We start from the raw sequence: 19,621 nt of genomic DNA on the forward strand, positions 1-19,621 counted from the left end.
GTGTAAGTTGAGAATCAATTACTTTTTTAACCATGTTACAGTTGAGGGATATAATGAAAATAGTGATAAAAGGGAGGACATTCTCTCTAAAATACTGCCCTAATATAAAGAAAGGGCAAGCAACTGAGAAAGTAGGTCTCCACATCTTGTCTATATGGCAAGGCATTTTCTAAAGAAAGCAAAAGCAAAAAGGATTAGAGATCTAGAAGACATAGCCAGTGAATTAAAATGGGAAGAACTAGTGTTGCTTTAAGAAAATATGAAGAGGGAGAGGAGACATGACAAGAGCTATCAACTTGATAAGAACCTGTCTCAGAAATTGCTAGAGCAGAACAGCGCATAAATAGCCTTAAATTACACTTTCTTTAGATGTTCATTAGGGTAAACTTTCAAATGTCATGAATGAATAAGCAAAAAGACACGCTCTTTCACAGGATGGTAAAGACAAATCCCTACTGACCTTTAAGAACATGCTAGACCAGGAAAAGTGGATGTTTGTTTATGTATAGAAGTTTAAGAATCCCATCCCTCCTTCCTGTTGTTTTTACTTTTATGATCAATTGTTCAGTTGAAGAAGACACACATACTTTTACTTAGAACCAGCCTTCTAATGCCTATTTAGTGAACGAATGTAGAATAAAAACTCATTTACATGTATTCCATACACACACAAAATATTTTAATTTAAACAAAATCTGTCAAAAGATTAAAATATCAAAAATATCAAATTAAATAAGGACCTTCTCTAGACTAAGAGCTTTGAGCCTATTTTTTTGTTGTTTACATTTGGCATAAAATACACTGGAAAAGTGAAAAAGAAAACCTCTATGTGAGCCTACTGTACATTTTTAGGGTTTATGAACCTAGAGAACATTATTGCAATGCTATCAGCTCCATCACGGTGGAAGTCTAGAACGATAGTCAAAGAATTAACACACTTGGACAGGGGGAAGTAGGTTAGAAATTAAAAAATACTTCCTAATGGTAAGTTTTATTAGGCTTTGAGAAAATGGCCTAAAAAGGTATGAAATCTTCACTGATATTGGAGACTTCAAGAATAAACTTTATGTACTTTTTTGGGGTATGAATTAAGTATAATTCATCCTGCCTATCCCCTCTTCTGCAGAATCCTTTGAGATCACTATTCTACTATTTAAATGATAAAGTATTTCTACTCACAATACATTCCTATCTCTTATTACAGTTGATCTTTCAATGCTAATGTGACAGAATTAGAGCAGAATGAAAACAATTTACACTTTCTATACAGATAAGGAAAATGCGTTAATTCAGATATTACAGGTATTACAGGCAACATGAAGGGTTTCTGTGGGTACCTCAGTAGCAAAAGGAGGATGTGCAGTAGGCTGCCTAGCAGCTAGTCCTGCTTTGAGCAGGGACATGCTTCAGTTGAGCTTGGAAATCCCATCCAACCTGAGCAAGTCTGCCAGTCTTTGCTGGGGATTGAGGTGACACTTACAGGTTACCAACAGATCTGGATATACCTTTTGGGGCATGCTAAGGAGCATATTCTCACAGTTGCCTGTGGTGAGCATGGTTCTTCTTGTGCCTAAAGTGACGCTGGACCCAGGCAGAGACTGAAACTCTGAAACTGGCTGAGAGTTCACTCACACAGATCTATGTGCATGCTCAACAGTCCTCCCAGGTACAACAGTTTGTGAGCAGATCTCTGTATCTGCCTTGCAAGATTGCTTGTTCTTGCAAGTATAGAAAGCAAGAAGCATCCCGTGCAAATTGAACCAGAGAAAGTCACTTCGCCTTAAGAATTCTTGCATTCCAGCACTTTAATTCCTTTCAAAATAATGCCCAAAATTACTCTGCTTATTACACTGTTGCCTGCTCATTTTGTTCGATGTTGGTCACAAGCCAATTTGATTCATGAGTTTCAGGGTCAGCATCACCACGGTATATGGCATTGTCGAAACTGGTTGTAAATGCTTGTCGATCACGTCGTTTTTTATAGAAGAAATAGAATGTAAGGCCAGTCCCTGCTAGCACAAAGAAGATCAGTATAACAATCATCCCACCTAAATTGTTTCCAGATGAAGCAGCAGCTTCCTTTTTCGATGCTGTGAAAGACAAAGCAGAACAATTACTGGAAATGGCCAAAGACCATATAACGATGCATATAACAAACATCTAAGTAAACCAAGTGAACGGTGAAACTACTGAACAAACATAACAGCAGTTAAAATTGAAGCATGTTCCAGATGGACAATGCAAAACTGGGCTCAATCTCTTGTATGTTCCTTTTAAAAGGAGCGTTATATTGTACTACAGTATGCTATTAGTAAGGGAAAAAAGAAAAGGAAAAATAAATCAGTAAGACATGCAGTCTGAGAGAAGCGTTCTTTCAAACAGATTACAGATGAAATAATCTGTGAAAGTTAAATGGGTATTTAAATAAAACTTTTCTGAAGACAATTTTATTTGTAAATAATAAATGCTTACTAACTCATTGAGATTTCTGTTTAACAGGCTTATAAGAAACCAACTTACCTTTATTGATGGGTGAATCATGGGTTGGCTCAACTTCAGCAACTTTAAAATTAATACATATATATATATTATACATAGTTTGAAAGCAATCATTCAAAGATTAAATAAATACTGAATATATAATTTTCACTTTGCATTCCTAGCAAATTTCAAATAAACTTAGAATCACGGAATGGTTTGGGTTGGAAGGGACCTTACAGATCATCCAGTTCCAACCCCCCTGCCATGGGCAGGAACACCTCCCACTATAGCAGGTTGCTCCAAGCACCATCCAACCTGACCTTGAACATTGCCAGGGATGGGGCAGCCACAGCTTCCCTGGGAACCTGTTTCAGTGTCTCACCGCCCTCACAATTGAAGAATTTCTTCCTAATGTCTAGTCTAAATATTCCCTCTCTCAGTTTAAAGCCATTCCCCCTTGTTCTGTCACTACATGCCCTTGTAAGAAGTCCCTCTCCAGATTTCTTGTAGGCCCCTTTAGGCTCTAAGGTCTGCCTGGAGCCTTCTCTTCTCCAGGCTGAACAACCCGAGCTCTCTCAGTCTGTCCTCATAAGGGAGGTGCTCTAGGCCATGATCATCTTTGTGGGTCTCCTCTGGATCCACTTTAGTAGGTCCATGACTTTCTTATGTGGGAGCACCAGAAGTGAACACAGTACTTGGACATGACAAATATATGATATCATTTTCCCTGGCAATCCAGGCTATCTATAGCTTGAAGGATCCATAGAATATTCTTATAAAAGAACATTTGCAAAAATAAAAAGGATATAAAAAGGATGTCTCACTATTAGTTGCTTTGAACACTTTTTTTGGTAGGGGAGACAGATTTTCGAAGTTTTTACGCTTCCACAGCATAAGGTTTCACACTACACACTGAAGAACTAATTATTTTTACACTTACAAAGATGAAAAGCACATTTGTACTTAACAGCATTTAAGCTGTAGGTTTAGGCAACTTCCTTTTCCTCCCTCCATTGCTTGGGGAGTATGATTCAGTTAATTGCTTGCAGGCCTGGCTGGCAGGGCCTTTCAAAACTCATGGATGACTCCATTGCCAACCTGCCAACATGTGGAGATTCACAATCAGGAGACTCAATTGGTTCCACATTGCATCCATTATATTTGTGCAGTGGATCTCTTTGCCAGTGACAAATCTGGCCTGTTTCAAATTGTCTCCCTATTCATGTGTGCAAACAGAGCTGAGTCTGTGTGTATAAGGTGACTCACGCTAGCTGCATGGGGGCACATTTACATCCTTCATGCTGTGCACACAAGGGGGACTCACCCCAGCCTGTGACATCTTCAGAATTTGTGTGGGTTGATATACAAAATGCCACAGGGCCACAAGTAATCATTACAAATGAAATGTTCTATGTTCTTTGGTTGTCTTGTCATGTGTCCATGTGCCTGTGTCAGCAGAGAAATGAACTAGGCCCCACTGCCCACCCTCACTTGATGATTTCCACTTGGTCATCCAGCACACTTCACTGGTACCAACACCAATGGCAACACCTATCCTCTTCCTGCAGGAGCTCAGTGACTTTACATTGCTTCCCCTTAGCTTAACAATCAGGATAGTGTCTGCCTTTCCTCTTAGCACTAGTTTAGTCATCTATTCTTGTCTACTGCCGCCTGCACTCTAACTATAATGACTGTGAATTTTGTCCACACTCTCAATAGGTGATATGTTCTCCTAGCCTAAGGTACAACAAATGCCATGAAATCAATGCTTTTAAGCTGAGTGGAGGAAACAGTGACTCAGATTCTTCAACATTATTTCTCACTGTTGTTAACAGAAGTTACTCTTGGCTTTGATGCAGATGCACATGCACCAGCATCAATACATAAAATATGTCCACTGCATAAGCAGTTTGGCTTGATCTATATAACCACTACTTCAAAAATAACTCAGTGTACAGAAATTCAGAACTTACTTTTGGGGATTTTGCAAATAAAATTCTGGTCAACAGAGCAGTAATAGTTCCTCCAGGTTCCACTTGAGACATCCATGTCAACACAGTGTTCATCAAAAATTACTGTAGGCTCTCCTTTCTCCCAGTTGACAAAGTCTACTGCAGTTCTGTCTGTCCATAACCATTCCCCTAAAATTAGAAGTATTACCTAGTGAGTGAATAAAGTGAGGAGTCATTTCTAGTCTACCAGGCATGATGACATCAGATATGGAATGTATTAGTTGATTAAATTAGTATCACAGAGGGCTCATTTCTCACTCTTTTAACAACCAGAGATATTCAGATGGGAATGTAACAAATGCAAGTGCTCATAAACAAGATTAACTCCAGTAGCCTTCAGGACCATGGCTGTCAGTGGTGTAAGGAAGACATGCCCAAGCTACCCAAGGACTTATAGCTGAAGCCTGTGCCTGGGAGCCAAGTTCAAGGATGCATATTGCTCAGAGATTATATTTGTGTATCCAGAACCAGCGAATAGCTGCTTTATCAGAGCTGGATTAATCAATTATCTTTGCAGACTGAATTAGCTCCATAAGGAGAGCTCCCTGCTCATCTCCTGTTGAGGCTCATCACATAGGAATAATTGCCATCTCTGTTCCCTCAGTGTGAGCTTTCGTGGCAGTATATCGTGATATAACTTGCAACTGCTGCAATGCCACCCCCTCCTTCCCACTGTCTGCAGCTGCACTTTCCTCTTGCCTCTGCTGGCCATGTAGTGGGCCAGGTCAGGACCAAATCACTGCATTTGTATTGTTAGTTTTAAGCTAGAACAGATGAACCTGGCCCACCATGCAATAAGGTGCCTACCATTGCTGGTGGGGAAAGAGAGGGACTTGAGCATCCATGGCCAAGGCCACTCACTGCAGCCCAGTCTAGACTTGCTCTGGAGATGTACCCTTAAAGTCTCCCATAATTTCAGAATTGCCGTAATATGCAAACCAGGATCAGATTTGTAGTTAAAAAAACAATTAAAAAATTAAGAAATGTTGCCAGACAGCTCATATGAGCTGCTGTCTCCTGTGTGGCTTAGAAACGCATTTCAATTTCTGGTTGCCGAAGCTTTTAACTACAAGACAACATTTTTCTTAAAAGACTAACACTGGTTATATGTCAAGCAATTTGAGTAAAAAAAGGCAATAGGAAATGTTTCAATCAACTGCAGTGCTAAGCTAGAAACTTTTACAGACGGAAATATACTCTAATCACAGTAAAGATACAGAAAGTGTGGTTTTGTTTTAAGAATTTTAGCAGAAGTTGTTAAACATATAATAGTTGATTTCTCCCTGATTATTTATTTAATATTAATGTATTAGTATTAAGTATGTTAGTGTTATTTAGTATTCTCTCTGTTTATTTAGTGTTTATTTTCACCTCAATATGCATTGTGAAACAATTACCATCAATATTTTTGAACAATCCTATCCAAAACTTTCTGAAGTCACTTGCAAGTGGAGACAAATAAAGTAAGAGAAAGTCCATTTCAGCAGAATCTTCTATGGAAACCAGAGAAGCACCTAAAAATATCAATTAAATATTATATTCAATTTCAGCAAGATTTTTCATTAGAAATTAATTATCTCAGAAAACATTCATGACATTTTTCATGATCAGCCTTTTCATACAGTAGAAAAGCTTCATAATAAATTTAAATTAGCTGTAGCTTGTAATTGCTATACATACACACACATCTATGTATTATCTCTTCATTCTGGATTAAAAAGCCAAGCACGCAAACAATCTGTAAAATATCCTAATGAAAAAAGGCTCTTACCCATTTGAATACATGCCATGGATGCATCAGGCCAGCTTTCCTCAGAAGTGGTGTGAACATAGTAGCAATGACCGCGGAAGGGAATCCATGATCTACCACGCTTCGGTTCAGGACAGTTTCCAGGAAGCTGTGGTGGTTCACTAGGGATTAACTCTATTAAAAAGACACACAGGTTTCAGTGGGGTCTGAAAAGCCAAGGTAAACATGTATTCCTTCACTGCTCGCCAGCCCTACCAGTCTGACAGTGATTCCAGAAAAGGCACTATCCCACAGACTTAAATAATATTAAAAGATTGAACTAACTGGTAATAAACTATACTGGTTGGAGCTGGTTCTCTAGTCTGCTAAAGAAGGCTTACAGAAGTCTAACTGCAATTGTGTTCAGCAAGGCAATTTTTCCTTAAAACTTGTGAAACAGAACGAGGAATGAGTCAGTATACCTAAAGGATCTCAATAGCACCCCAAGCCAGTGGCTTGTGTAGCAGTTTGTAGCAAGGGTGGTCAGAGAAGCTGCCTGTACCCTTCCATGTACATACATCCTAAACTATGCAGAAGTAGCCTATTGCATTGCCCGATCAAAGCCAAAGCAGAGCTGGAATGATTATAAAATTCGTTCTGAAGTATGGTGCAGAGATCATAAATTTCATATATAATTTAAAATATCTTGGAAATTACATGCAATATTTGAGTTCTAATGTATCTCAACAGAATCTTCCCAGGATCTTATCCTTTAAACAAATCAATTTAGCTGCTACCTGAGAGAAAATTCTTATTTCAAATATTATGAAATATACTTTTAAATACAAAAATAGATTTGCAGGTCTTGACAACCAAGGGTGCAGAAAAGAATTATTGCATGTGGCATGAAAGATTGCAGTTGTCTTTATGATGTGCATATGTTTTCTGGCTTGTGAAATGAAGTGTCTGGAAATCACTCAAGACAGACTGGATCTGGGAGTTCTTCTGTAATGAAAGCAATAGCTTATCAAAAGGCAGGCACTATCTATCACAATCTTTGCACACGTGGGAAAGCTGCATTCAGATAAAGCTATTAAGTTCTAGCTTCCCAAATCACATTTCTTCCATTTACAACTTACCATTGGATTGTTTACAGATTGATAAAAATGTTTCATTGCAAGGTGCTGTCTTCCAAAACCCATCCATATCCAAATAGACACAGGCTGTGTTCTTATTTGGTTCTCCAGTGGCCCAGTTATGATACCTGCTCCTCCTTCTATCTGACCATATATAACGGCCACTAGTCTAAAAGCAAATAACAATAAAGATCATGTCACTTACAAGCATCAGATTGAAAGAACATTAAGATTCCACATGAAGGTATATAAAAATTACAAAAAAATCAGAATCACGGTTTCTTGCACAAAATAAATTAGTCCTCTGCCATGAAGACATATCAGTCTTGCCCAGGCCTCCACTCTCCACAGCAATTAGGGCAGTGGTCCTACAGATGTTCATTTAGTGCACAACGTACATTATGCAATATACACTGCTCATCTCATGATCTAAATGGAGAAAGGTTCTTGCAGTAACAAATGTGAATATAAAGTGGAAGATTTTATCAAAGGAGTCCACATAACCCTCTACTCGGCCCTGGTGAGACTTCATCTGGAATATTGTGTCCAGTTCTGGGCCCCTCAGTTTAAGAAGGACAGGGACCTGCTGGAGAGAGTCCAGCGCAGGGCAACTAAGATGATTAAGGGAGTGGAGCATCTCCCTTATGAGGAAAGACTGAGGGAGCTGGGTCTCTATAGTTTGGAGAAGAGGAGACTGAGGGGTGACCTTATTAGTGTATATAAATATATAAAGGGGGAGTGTCACGAGGATGGAGCCAAGCTTTTCTCAGTGGCAAACAATGATAGGACGAGGGGAAATGGGTACAAACTGGAACACAAGAGGTTCCACTTAAACTTGAGAAGAAACTTCTTCTCAGTGAGGGTGACGGAACACTGGAACAGGCTGCCCAGGGAGGTTGTGGAGTCTCCTTCTCTGGAGACATTCAAAACCCGCCTGGACACGTTCCTGTGTAACCTTATCTAGGTGTTCCTGCTCCGGCAGGGGGATTGGACTAGATGATCTTTTGAGGTCCCTTCCAATCTCTAACATACTGTGATACTGTGATACACACATATCAAATAAAGATTGAAGAGAAACCACTGTTAGTATTCCTCTGACACAGCCTCCTCTCTATATTTAGAAACAAATACAAAAAGTAGAAGTTCCACTGGAGAGAAGAACATTGATGACGTTTCTCATGGGACACACACCACAGACCTCTGCCACCCATGCTAACAGGGCTTATTCTAGGCTTCTAGTTCTTGCAAGGACCAGCTACGGAAGACAAACTACGCTGGGGGGGGGGGGGAGGGGGGTGTGTCAGTGGATTTCACCACTATTTGCAGAGGATGACCAAAATGAGTCACATCCATGGCTCCTGTCACCTACATCCTGTGCAGCCTAACTCCTTCTTCCTGTGTTCCTTGGAGTCAGGCTCCCATCCAGTTCTTTGTGCCACTTCTTTTCCTGTCATTTTGACTTTGAAGTCCTTGGCCACGTTTCATCCCAGGTTCCTGTCTAATCCTAGTTCCCCAGTGCCTGCTCCAGCTGAAGTGAGGCACCAGTTCCTCTCACTTAAGCACCTGTGTCCTCTCTTAATCCTGTGTTCCACCAAGCTTCAGCTCTACCTCTCTCCTCTTGATTTCCTTACAACTCCGCTTCCACAAGTATTTACTACATCTTCTTTTTTTTGTGTTCTTTTTCCGTGCCCCTAATAGATGTTTCCCCTTTCAGACCTTCCCACACTTCATGGACTGAGTTTGTTGGCAGTATTTCTCAAGACACTGGCTTCACCTCCAAAAGCCAGCCTAGGGTGTCCTCATTGCCAGAGGTCTGTTCCTGCCTCTACACTGACCCTTCTCATTTGCCCTATTGCCCATCACAAGCTGTTGTAGTCCTAGGCTGTGAATTAAACCAAACCTAGAAATAACCTCACAAAGAACAAACTATTTTTAACCAGTCTTTTCTGTGGTGTGCTCAAAAATGTGTCTTGAGAAACAGCAATGCTCCCCCACATGAGCATGTGGTAGACCATAGCATAGGAAATGGAAACCTCACACCCACTTTTGCCACTCAAGCCACTGTCTACCGCAGCTACGTCCTTGATGGCCTTTGAAATGTGGGCTGTGACAGTGCAGCTCTCTCTTACATTATGGCTAAGCAAGGTTTTGATGTCACATGCCACATGTTCATGGATCCGACCAATAGCACTCACACGGGAGCAAAAAGGAGTGAATCCTGTCAACCTCTGAGCAAGAAATATGGCTGATCTATGATAATCTAGGGTAGCGGTATGATTGTCACAAGCATTTGGTGGACTCACCGTGTTGCTGTTAAGACCAATCCATACAGGCTCCCCGTGCTTTAATATTTGTAACCACAGGTAAGATTCAGCATAAGGATCCAAAACGCTGGCAAGTTCTGAAGACTGGTCTCTGCAGTTCTTCTCTGCTTCTTCCCAGCTCATTTTGTAGTTGATGACTGCATAACGGTCATCACCATATTTGTTATAGCCAAACATTGGAACTACAGGCTGGGAGCTTTGCAGCTTGGGATCTGTAATAAGCAAACAGACAAAATGGAAGTCAAATGCTTTATCTTGGTTATACATACACCTGAGAGAAGATCTAGTGTACTGGAATAGTCAACTAATTAAGAGAGGCTGGAATAACAAATTAAGATGTGTCCCAACTATCACTGCAGTGATGAAAGCCACGTTTTCATCTTCTGTGGCAAAATTTTTTAGTCCTTGTCAGAATGACCTTTTGAAATAAATAACTGTATCACCTCTAGGAACATGCTCCAGACCTTCGCAAAGCATACTGCAACTATGCAGGGCATTAAAGGGAACAATTCCTTCACTTTTTCCATGGTATATTAGCAATTGTCTTATTTTTTACAAGGAACAGTTTTTGAAGAATTTATCCGTATTAAGACAAAGTACTGTTCTCTCTCTCCCTGATCTGATCACTAAAAATAATAAAATACATGATGATCCATAGTTTTTTAATTTTATTAATTCATTGGTCTAGTCCTTAAAATAGGAAAAAATTAAGAGTTTGTCTCCAAAAAAATGTAATTTGTGCTCATTTTGTTAAAATAGCCTGCAGTGCCTGTAACAGTGTCAGATTAATTTCAGTTAAAATAGGGTTGAATACAGGAAGGTCATTTTTAATACCAGTTTGACATAATCACAAAATTCAGCTGTACTAGGAAGTGGTAAAAGAAAACTCACCTGATTTTTTTTGGCATATGTAGCTTTTGCTTGCTTTGCAGTCTTCATCTTTCCATTTTCCTGCCTGTTCAATAGGGTTCTTCGTCATAAAGACACAGTCTTCCTACAGGGTAAATGAGATCCACAAGAAAAAGATGTAGATAGGTAAGAAACAGTCGTGCTCCTTCCGGCCATACAGACACAGCAATCACACACAGACCCACACAGGTGAATTATATGAAGGTCATCTATACAAACTCAAACAAGCAATGGTCAGGAGCAGTAATATGATAATAATCATTTAGTCTGGATGGCAGCAGAGCTTGGACCTCACAGACCTTTTTCCCATTTTAGCTGAACTCAGAGAAATTCTGTCATGAAAAAGAGAGAAGCTTGGTAAAGCTAAGCACAGGAGTACAGAAATAGCACTATTGAGCAGTATTCTACACTAGCCATTTTATAATTTTTGAATAACACTCAGTTTTGCCTTGCAATTAAAAATGTATAGCTGTGCTGAAAATTTCACAGCATGGAGAAAAGAACTTTCAGAATGAAGATTAAAGGGAGAAGATAAAACTAAGGAAGGAAGACCCAGTCTTCTTCGTCTGAGGACTTTGTCAATGAATTCATTTTAATAAGTTCAGCGCCAAGAAATGTACATACTCACAGTCATCTGGGTATTTTCATCAAGCCTAAATAACACCATATCTCAAAATTATATTGTTACTGCTATGCTATGGCTTATTTGAATCCCTGATCAGTCATAGTAAAGCGAGAAAAATTTCTCACTTGTCTGATCTTTGTGTAATGCTTCCAAACCTCTGCGGATTCATACAGAATCATGACAAAACACAGAAGTTAAGTCAGAAAAAAATGTGTGAAGGTAGATCTCCTACGTGATTCCTCTGGTTTTAAAAAGCAATAGGATTACTAAAAATCTTCATAAAGGAAACTTTACAGAAAATACAGTTGTAGCTGCATTACATGAAAATGCATGACATTTTATTCATCTACCAAAGTTATAATGTTTAAGTGATAAACAAATATTAATCTTTACCTTACTATAATAACTTCGGGAACCTTTTGCCCAGTTTGTATAGTAAACCGGGCTTCCATCTGTCCACAAGTATGTGTGCTCCTGATTTATGTCATTCAGTCCAATCCAAGCATCAGTTGCAGCACTTTTTAAGAGGGACATTAGGGAAGCTGAAGGAAAACAGAAAAATTGTACAAGGAGTGAAACTGAATGTACCTTTCCCAACAGTGCAGACTTTAGAGTGCATGGAACCAGAATGAGGTTTTGTTTTCTCTTTTTCAATAAGGTGGCGATCTTATGATAAAAAATAAAAATAATACATAGTCATCTGATGTTAAAGCCAGAAAAAGTATTTCTAAACTCAAAGATGGGCAAATTTTTAAGAAAATGTGAATTTATGTGTGCACTCTCCCATGTTGTTCATCATCTGAGGAAGCAGGGAAAAAGTGTTAATGGCAGAACAGAAATTAACATGGGTACACTAAACCTTGGCACATAGAAAATGACTCTACAGACTGTGCACTCCCTTTTTTCTTTGATAACTTCTTCGTAACCAGACTTGATAACTTCATTTCTAAATAGGCATAACACAAATAAAACTACTTAATATCCAAATATGTATGTACTGGGATCTCATCTTTTTGGAAGGTCAGATGCTGTTTCCCTTAGCTCCTGCCTTGACTGACTTTCCACTAGAAGAATGTCCTTCCTTCACTATAGAAAAAGATATAAACCATAGGCACTGATGGGGTGAGCTAGGAGATGGTCCACATGCAGCCTTCAGGACCTGAGGCATTACATTTCCAGAGCAAACATAAGGCCTCACTAAAATCCTGTAACATGCTGAGCAGCAAGGGCAGGAGGCTGAGGTCCAGCAGAGCAAGGGGAACAGGGGGAAGTGGGGACTTCAGCATTGGAGTTTTCTGCTGCCTGAGAATGTGTCCTCCAGTGACACCCACATTTGCCTCAGCAGCTAGGTGCATAGTGATTTCGTTGGGATATTACTCCCTTTGTGTGCTATTTTCACAAGCAAACTTCTTTTTAAAAAAAAAAAAAAAAAAGACATTTTATTGTATGACAAGACCCTAATATAAAATCATAATATTTGAGTTCTTTTGTATGTCCTATATTAATCCCAAAGCTATGATTTTAAAACTAGTCAGGACACTAAAACCTATGCAAGCAATTTTCCAAAGGTGTAATTTCTCTTTAAACATAACTTTACATTAATACGGCATAAATAACAGTATATATTTTAGAAGCTATAACACCTGTTTTAATCTGTTTATCAGGAATTACTTTATGTGTCATCCAGTATCAAAATATTGGTACTTTATACCTTGCATTTCCTTTCTTGATATTGTTGCCAGGTTTCCTCCAAAATCAATACAATTGTTCCGTGCAGCGTGCCATGTCAATGTATCATTTTCATTAAAGCCAAATACTTTGAAACACTGAAAAAGAGAAGTGTGCCAAATCTGTAAATGGATGGCATTATAATTTCTGGTGAAAGCTTCTCTGTTTGTAACAAAAATGATAAGCTGGACATTTTAAGCAAAAAGGGAAGTTAGCTGACTTAACAGTAATCAGAATCATAGAATAGTTAGGGTTGGAAAGGACCTCAAGATCATCTGACTTGTCTTTATGAAAGAGAGGTTCTATAGTAGAAAACTAATATAAAACCCAATACTTTAGCATACAGTTAGAATATGTCAGTCTAATGTTTTAGTAAAACTTATGTTAAAGCTTCTGAGCATGCTTCTGAGATGTGACTTTGTGGGAGGAATACCTAAGAAGACTTCAGAAAACAAACAAGTTTAAGATATGTTATTGATGTTGAACATCTCAGCTTCTGTTGCCCTGTTTGAAAACCAAGTTTTGTTCTCACAGGATAATCCATCACAGAAAGAGAACTATTCTGACATTACAAAGAAAACCAAAAATTTACCATTTCTTGTAATATGATTTAACCAAGATGTCATTAGACAGCTTTGTCAGAGTCAACCAACCAAAATGTGCTAATTAAAGCATGCAACTGAAAAGTTAATCAGGCAATCTGGGGGCAATTAGTTTTTATAGCTTCACTGATGATAATCTATGGACTTTAAATACATACAGGCTCTTATCCTGAACTTTTGTCTTTTGAGAAGGCTAAGAGTGATCTTACATAATAAAATTTGTCGAAGCTTTATTTAAAAACCTTAACAGATGATTGATTATATAAAAAATACTGATAAATTTGCCAAGGGGAGGTGCCTTTGAGGATTAAGAGCCAATACATAGTAAGCAAGGGACTACGAAGTGTCCAGGCAACATGTGACAGGCAGACAAGCTCAGTGCAATGTATGAGAATATACAACAGCTCCACACAAGTAAATTTGTTCAGCCATCCTTGGCAACACGAAACACCAGCAAATATATGACATGAATCTTTCTTATGGTATGTCTCATGACCTCCTTAATAACTGCTGTGATCCCAATAGAGGCTATAATTTCTATTTCAGGAATCACGTTTTTATAATCTTCAAATGCAATCAGAATTTATTTTGCGATAACTGAAAACCCTGGTACAGGATTTTCACTGAAATCCTCAATCAGATTGTTTTCGTTCTGTTATTTTCAAACTACAATATATTGGCACTTCATACTGTACCTTGTTGTCAAGGAGGAGCCAGTCTTCTGGACACCCACCCTTTGGTGGTGGTGCAGTGGGAGCAACAGCTGGACGAACAGTAGAGTTAAGTCTTTCACAGATGAATAACTCAATGCTGCCACAGTTGAGATCATTCCATGTACCTGAAAGCAGATTAGAATAACAGAAAAACAAAGTGCAACTGAGACTGGGATTAAAATGTCCTTTCCTAGTATTTCTCTCCCCCAGAAACAATAAGTAACTTTAAATATGTTCCTCAGAAATATTCAGGTTTCCAGCAAAATTCATCATATGTATATTTTGTCTGAGAACAGAAATATTTCAATATTGCAAACCCATATCATTATGAAAGCTGAGTTTTAGTTCAAAGGTTTAGTTCACCTCTGTAAAGATCTATAAGACTTATAGAATCACTTTATCTATATAAGGGATTTGATCTTTGTTACCTTACTACCTGAGATTCTCAGTCTTATAGTGTTCTTGGTAATTTTCTCCCTACAGGAGTGTGATGTAAGAGTATAACATTGACATCATCATCCCTATTTTATGGATCAGGAATGAATAAAAAAATGACATTCATTTCATTAGCTGAAGACAGTTACAAGGTAATTATTTACAGCAGAGCTAATCCCATCTTATGTTTAACGGAGATATTTTCATAATTCAGTGGAGTTAAGGACATAATTCATCTTATCTTAAGATCTCCCAAACAGGACATAGCATTTGCTCCCTGAAGTGTTCATTTCCTTCCATTGACTTCTAATAGAGGCTAGGAAGACTACCTCACCTACAGATTTTGAGGCTAGAAATGCTGAAAAGTAAAAGATACTAACAGCTCCAAAGACTAAGTGCTTGGCCAGTGAAAGCACAGTTACTTCCAACTCTCTGTATTAATGGATGTTTGTATTCACTTTAATTAAAATAGTGTATATCATTGTTTAGTAACAATCAAAGACATGCTGAAGTCCTAGGAATTATTAGGAACTGCCCAAATGGTATTAGACAGCTGATATCCTTGAAAGATAGTCATAAAATGGACAGGTTAGAGGAATACTGATTCTATCTGCAGATGGTCTGATGCTTAATTGATTTGTTCACATTAAAATTTTCTGACAAAGCTAAGAATGAAATTGCAGATATAATCCAATGGGTTAAATACACAGAAATGCACACACAGCCCTCCCAAGCCTGTGCTACACCTGCAGACTGAATGGTACAGCACCCACCTGTCTGGGTATACATGACCACACAGTTTTCATCATTATTTGCAAAATTGGGTTCATTTGGAGCCCAGGCAACATAGTTCACTGGAGATCCATCCATCCACCTGAAAGAAGTAATTTAGGGAAATTTACAATTCTTAGTTGAATTAGTTAACATTTCTTTGTAAAGGACATAGCTGAGATTTGTATTTTAAGTTTCCTATTACCCTAGCTTATGAACATGTTGTTCTCTGGTAAAAGAAAACCAAGACCTTCCACTTTTGAATTAGTGAAGAAATCATTATATCAACTGCCTATTCTGTTGATCTGGATCAGGCCTGAACTAACCATCTCAACTGGTGGTCCTAGCCTTTCTTGGTCTCTGAGCATTGATAGCCTGCAGGAAACAGCAGTGTGGCACTGGACCTGGCTTTCTGTGGAGCACAGAAATAGAAATCTGAGCCTGTTTTAGTAAATTCTTGGCTCCAAAAGCAATACTGGAAGATCTTGTAGGGTAAGAGAGAGCTTTGAACATACTAGGGATCACTTAGAACCATTTTGTTAAACAAAGGACATCTTTAATATTATACAGCTATTGCTTTCAGTTGCGCAAAAATCATTTCCTAGTTTGGTGATTCACAAATTTATTCTCAAAAGGTAGCCAAAAAAAAAGTGAAAAAGCCTCAGCGTGCTGGAAGAAGGAAAGTCAGGTCGGTAATCTGCCAAGACCAAGAGCCATCAGACATCAGTTCCAGGGCACTTTAGTGATTTTCCCGTTTTGGAGACTAAGCAACTGTATGTGTGTTTTTGCAAGTGAACTACAAACAAGGAATTCAGCAGGATGCCTGGCTGCTTCCACTTGCAAACCTCCCAAGCTAAATAGGAAAAAACAGTACATAATAAACCAGGAGAAATATTATAAAGACAAATAGCAGCACCACCATCCAGGAGGGGGGGAGGATGAAACTGGTGAGGAAGCAACGGAGAACTGGACAAACAACAATGGGTTTTGAGCAATGTAGAAAGCAGGAGCCCCGGGAGATGAGACTGTCCAGTCTCTGTGGCCTGTGGCCAAGAAAGACATCCTGAGGCAACAGAGGAAAGAATGAAATGAAGATGCTGAGACTCATGCAACCAAGCTTCAAATCCCAAGAGTAGTCTCTATAAAAAGAGACAGGGAGTGGGGAGGGAAGAAGAGTGCCACAGGAGATATGTGTCTGTAACTCATCTAAGGCTCCAGAGGAGATTTAGAACATTCCAAGGATACTCTGATTCCCAAGACATATGTAGAAGAATAATGACTCCGTGTAGCTTGAAGCTGTCCTGCCCTGGGCTCTGACAGTACAACCATTTGGAAATTACCTTCCAGACAAATGTTCTCCAGTATTGAAATTTCATCTCTAAAAATCCCCATGATGACTCTTCCTGCAGGTTTTGAGGGTGGTTTTTTTCCTTTGATATTTGAATATTCTGTAATGTCAATTTTATCTTCCATCTAACAAAGAAAAAGGGGGTGCCCCTGCACTGACTGTGAGTGAACATCGCAGCCTTACAATACAAAAGCAGAGTATAGAACCAAAAGAAGAGGAAATGGATAATGAAAATATTATGTGAGAAGTGCTTCCCTGAGGACCAAGATCATATTTTAAAACTTTATGCCAAAACATGCCTGTAGACAGGTTGTGGCTGTCATTGAGCTTCAACAGTCTCTTAGAGACATCCATGCCAAATATTCACATTATGAGTCTGGCAAACTTAATTGTTTTTTACTTACCCGAATGTCTTGTCAAGGCTCACACTTAAGCCAATATAAAAACTATTTCCCCAGTCTTTATAGAAAGCCTAAAACAAAAAACAAACAAAACAAACAAAAAAGAACTTTAATGAGCTGTAAGAAAACAGATTTCAAACAAAATAAGCAAGCTCTCAAAAAATGCTTTGGTTTCAGTTGTACAATTGCATAGTATGCAGATGTGGAATTCTGTGCCTGAACTGCAAAATGCAGAATTTTCCTCAAAATTCCTGCATTTAAGGGTTCTTTTTTTTAAAGCAGAATGAAATGAAAAAGAAATAGGGCAAGGTTTTTGAAGGTTGCACCCTGAGATTGTCCTTGAAAAGAAGCTCAGGATTTGTCTACATGTAGCAATTTAGCAAAATAATGATTATGGTAAAGCTCCTAAGCCCGTGAAAGGTGGCACTGATTGTTTTTATGATGGGGAGCATTTTTCAGTATTTCATAAGTCAGTGAAAAAGGTGCCTCAGTGCAGAACAGAATGGTGCATTTTCCTAAATAAAACATGTTTCTTACATATTTCCAAAGAAAATTCTTTTCACTTTCACCCTCAATGACAGCAAGATCACCACCATTCTTCTTGCAAAAGTCCCTGGCTTTTTCCATAGGCATTTGCTCCCTGCTGAAGTAGTATTCCTTGTGATTATATATTATCCAGTCATCTTCACCAACAACATATTCATAATCTGCAAGGTAAAACGTCAAGTAGTCTGTCATAGAAATTAACATCATTATATGTTAATTAATATCTGTTAATGGAACTACAAGACTTACTGAATGTAGAAGCAGGCTCTGGTTTCAGTGGTGCTCCTGCAAGTTAAATCAACAACTGAGTATGCATCTTAGACATCTCCCAATGAATTATATTTATACAGGTGTTAGCATTTTAATTCCCAGTAATAAAATTGATTTTACTCAATATGCTTATTTTTGTCACACAGTTTCTCAGAATATCTGAGAAAAAGGTGTTACATTCAGCAAAATACCATGTTAGTGCAGATCACAAATTAAGGATAGAGAAACTATGCCCAAATTTAGGCTTCTGTATCTCACCTCCTTAACCTGCTGCATATACATGCCAAACTTACATGTGTATCTCATGGATGAAGTCATTGTTTCAAACTGCTTTTACTCAAACTCAAATGCATGAAGTATCACATTGTGCTTGATAGCACAGCTGGCTCTAATACATGTAGATAGTGCAGTCTGACCTGGAAAGGGTATTCTTACATGCCTTCAAAAGTTGCTTAAGGAAGAAAGTTACCTTACCTTTTTTTATTTGACAAACATAGCCTTGCATATGTTCACAAAATAAATCATTCCAATTCATGTAAGTGTAGCCATTAAACACACCACATTTTTCATTTCCATCATAATTGTTTGGTTCTCCATGTGCCCATTTTTCAAAATTTACCTATAGTGGAAACACAGCCTTGTTACTGTCTCCTTTTAAAGTGAAACAATTGTCTTATATATAATCCTGTTAAAGAAGAATGTACTTCATTTGATCTTGTGGTCTGTCTTGTGCTTTGATGCCAGACCTTGGAACAAGAAGGACATGACCCTTGCACAGCATGATTTGTCAGTATATTTATAAGCCCTGTTAGTCAGCCAAGAAGCTGTTGACTTCTTTGTTATCAGGAGACATGAAGTTCTTCTGTCAAGCTTTAGAAAGAAGTATCGAAGTAGCGCCCCCTGACCCCTGGGTTGCTTATTCTGCTCAGATGTTTCAAACTCAGATAATTCATCAGTGTTGTCATAGGGACTTGGGCCCTGCAGACCTCACCTACCTCACTGTCTTAAGACAGTGAGGGAAACAAAGCCTAGCTTGTGTAGACATACAAACTTATTTTTAACAGAAAATGACAAATTGCAATATAGAGATTAGTACAACCAGATTTGCTTAGATCAAGAAAGATACTCCATCACCTTTGGTGTTATTTCATTATTCTAAATGTCATACTGTTATCTAAAACTATGAACTATCAAAAGATAAAAACAGGAGGGGTTGAGAGAGCTGTTTGCCAAGACATCCAGTGGAAATTAAACAAAAAGCTGGAAAAATAAATTATTTACTCACTGGTGAGCCATCACTCCATGTAAATCCACTGTCGGAGTCCAAAGCACTTAAACCCATCCAGTAAGATAAGTGAAGATAATCCCTCTTTCTGAATGATTACAAATATAGACAATCAGACAAAGTGCAAAATAGAGAAGGAGGGGGTATATCATTACATTATTCTCATGTTTGACATGTTTTGATGCTTGAAGTATTATTTGAGACATTCATATAAAGTAATCATTCAACTGTTACGTGACAAAAAATGCCCTGGCACTGCATGTGGCAGTGAAACACAGAGCTTCATACAAAAGATCACAAGTGCCA

General features: G+C 38.5%; 1 protein-coding gene across 1 annotated transcript in view; it reads right to left on the minus strand.

Moving 5' to 3' along the window:
• Positions 1–587: 587 nt before the first annotated feature.
• LOC133211691 (macrophage mannose receptor 1-like) overlaps positions 588–19,621 on the minus strand; it is a 31,170-nt gene continuing 12,136 nt past the window's right edge. The window contains exons 14-30 of the mRNA XM_061352264.1: positions 19,316–19,403; positions 18,505–18,649; positions 18,010–18,045; positions 17,752–17,921; positions 17,218–17,285; positions 15,468–15,568; positions 14,242–14,384; positions 12,928–13,042; positions 11,610–11,758; positions 10,574–10,676; positions 9,662–9,894; positions 7,362–7,527; positions 6,265–6,417; positions 5,891–6,007; positions 4,455–4,622; positions 2,521–2,562; positions 588–2,090 (exon numbers count right to left, since the gene is read on the minus strand). Coding sequence (XP_061208248.1) covers positions 1,846–2,090; positions 2,521–2,562; positions 4,455–4,622; positions 5,891–6,007; positions 6,265–6,417; positions 7,362–7,527; positions 9,662–9,894; positions 10,574–10,676; positions 11,610–11,758; positions 12,928–13,042; positions 14,242–14,384; positions 15,468–15,568; positions 17,218–17,285; positions 17,752–17,921; positions 18,010–18,045; positions 18,505–18,649; positions 19,316–19,403 — 2,242 coding nt within the window. The 3' untranslated portion in view covers positions 588–1,845. The remainder of the gene's footprint in view (positions 2,091–2,520; positions 2,563–4,454; positions 4,623–5,890; positions 6,008–6,264; positions 6,418–7,361; positions 7,528–9,661; positions 9,895–10,573; positions 10,677–11,609; positions 11,759–12,927; positions 13,043–14,241; positions 14,385–15,467; positions 15,569–17,217; positions 17,286–17,751; positions 17,922–18,009; positions 18,046–18,504; positions 18,650–19,315; positions 19,404–19,621) is intronic.

Source organism: Neopsephotus bourkii, unplaced genomic scaffold (genome assembly GCF_033783945.1).
Source record: "Neopsephotus bourkii isolate Nb327-2 ecotype Australia unplaced genomic scaffold, CSIRO-AGI_Nbou_v1 NB_53, whole genome shotgun sequence".
NCBI classification, from domain to species: domain Eukaryota; kingdom Metazoa; phylum Chordata; class Aves; order Psittaciformes; family Psittacidae; genus Neopsephotus; species Neopsephotus bourkii.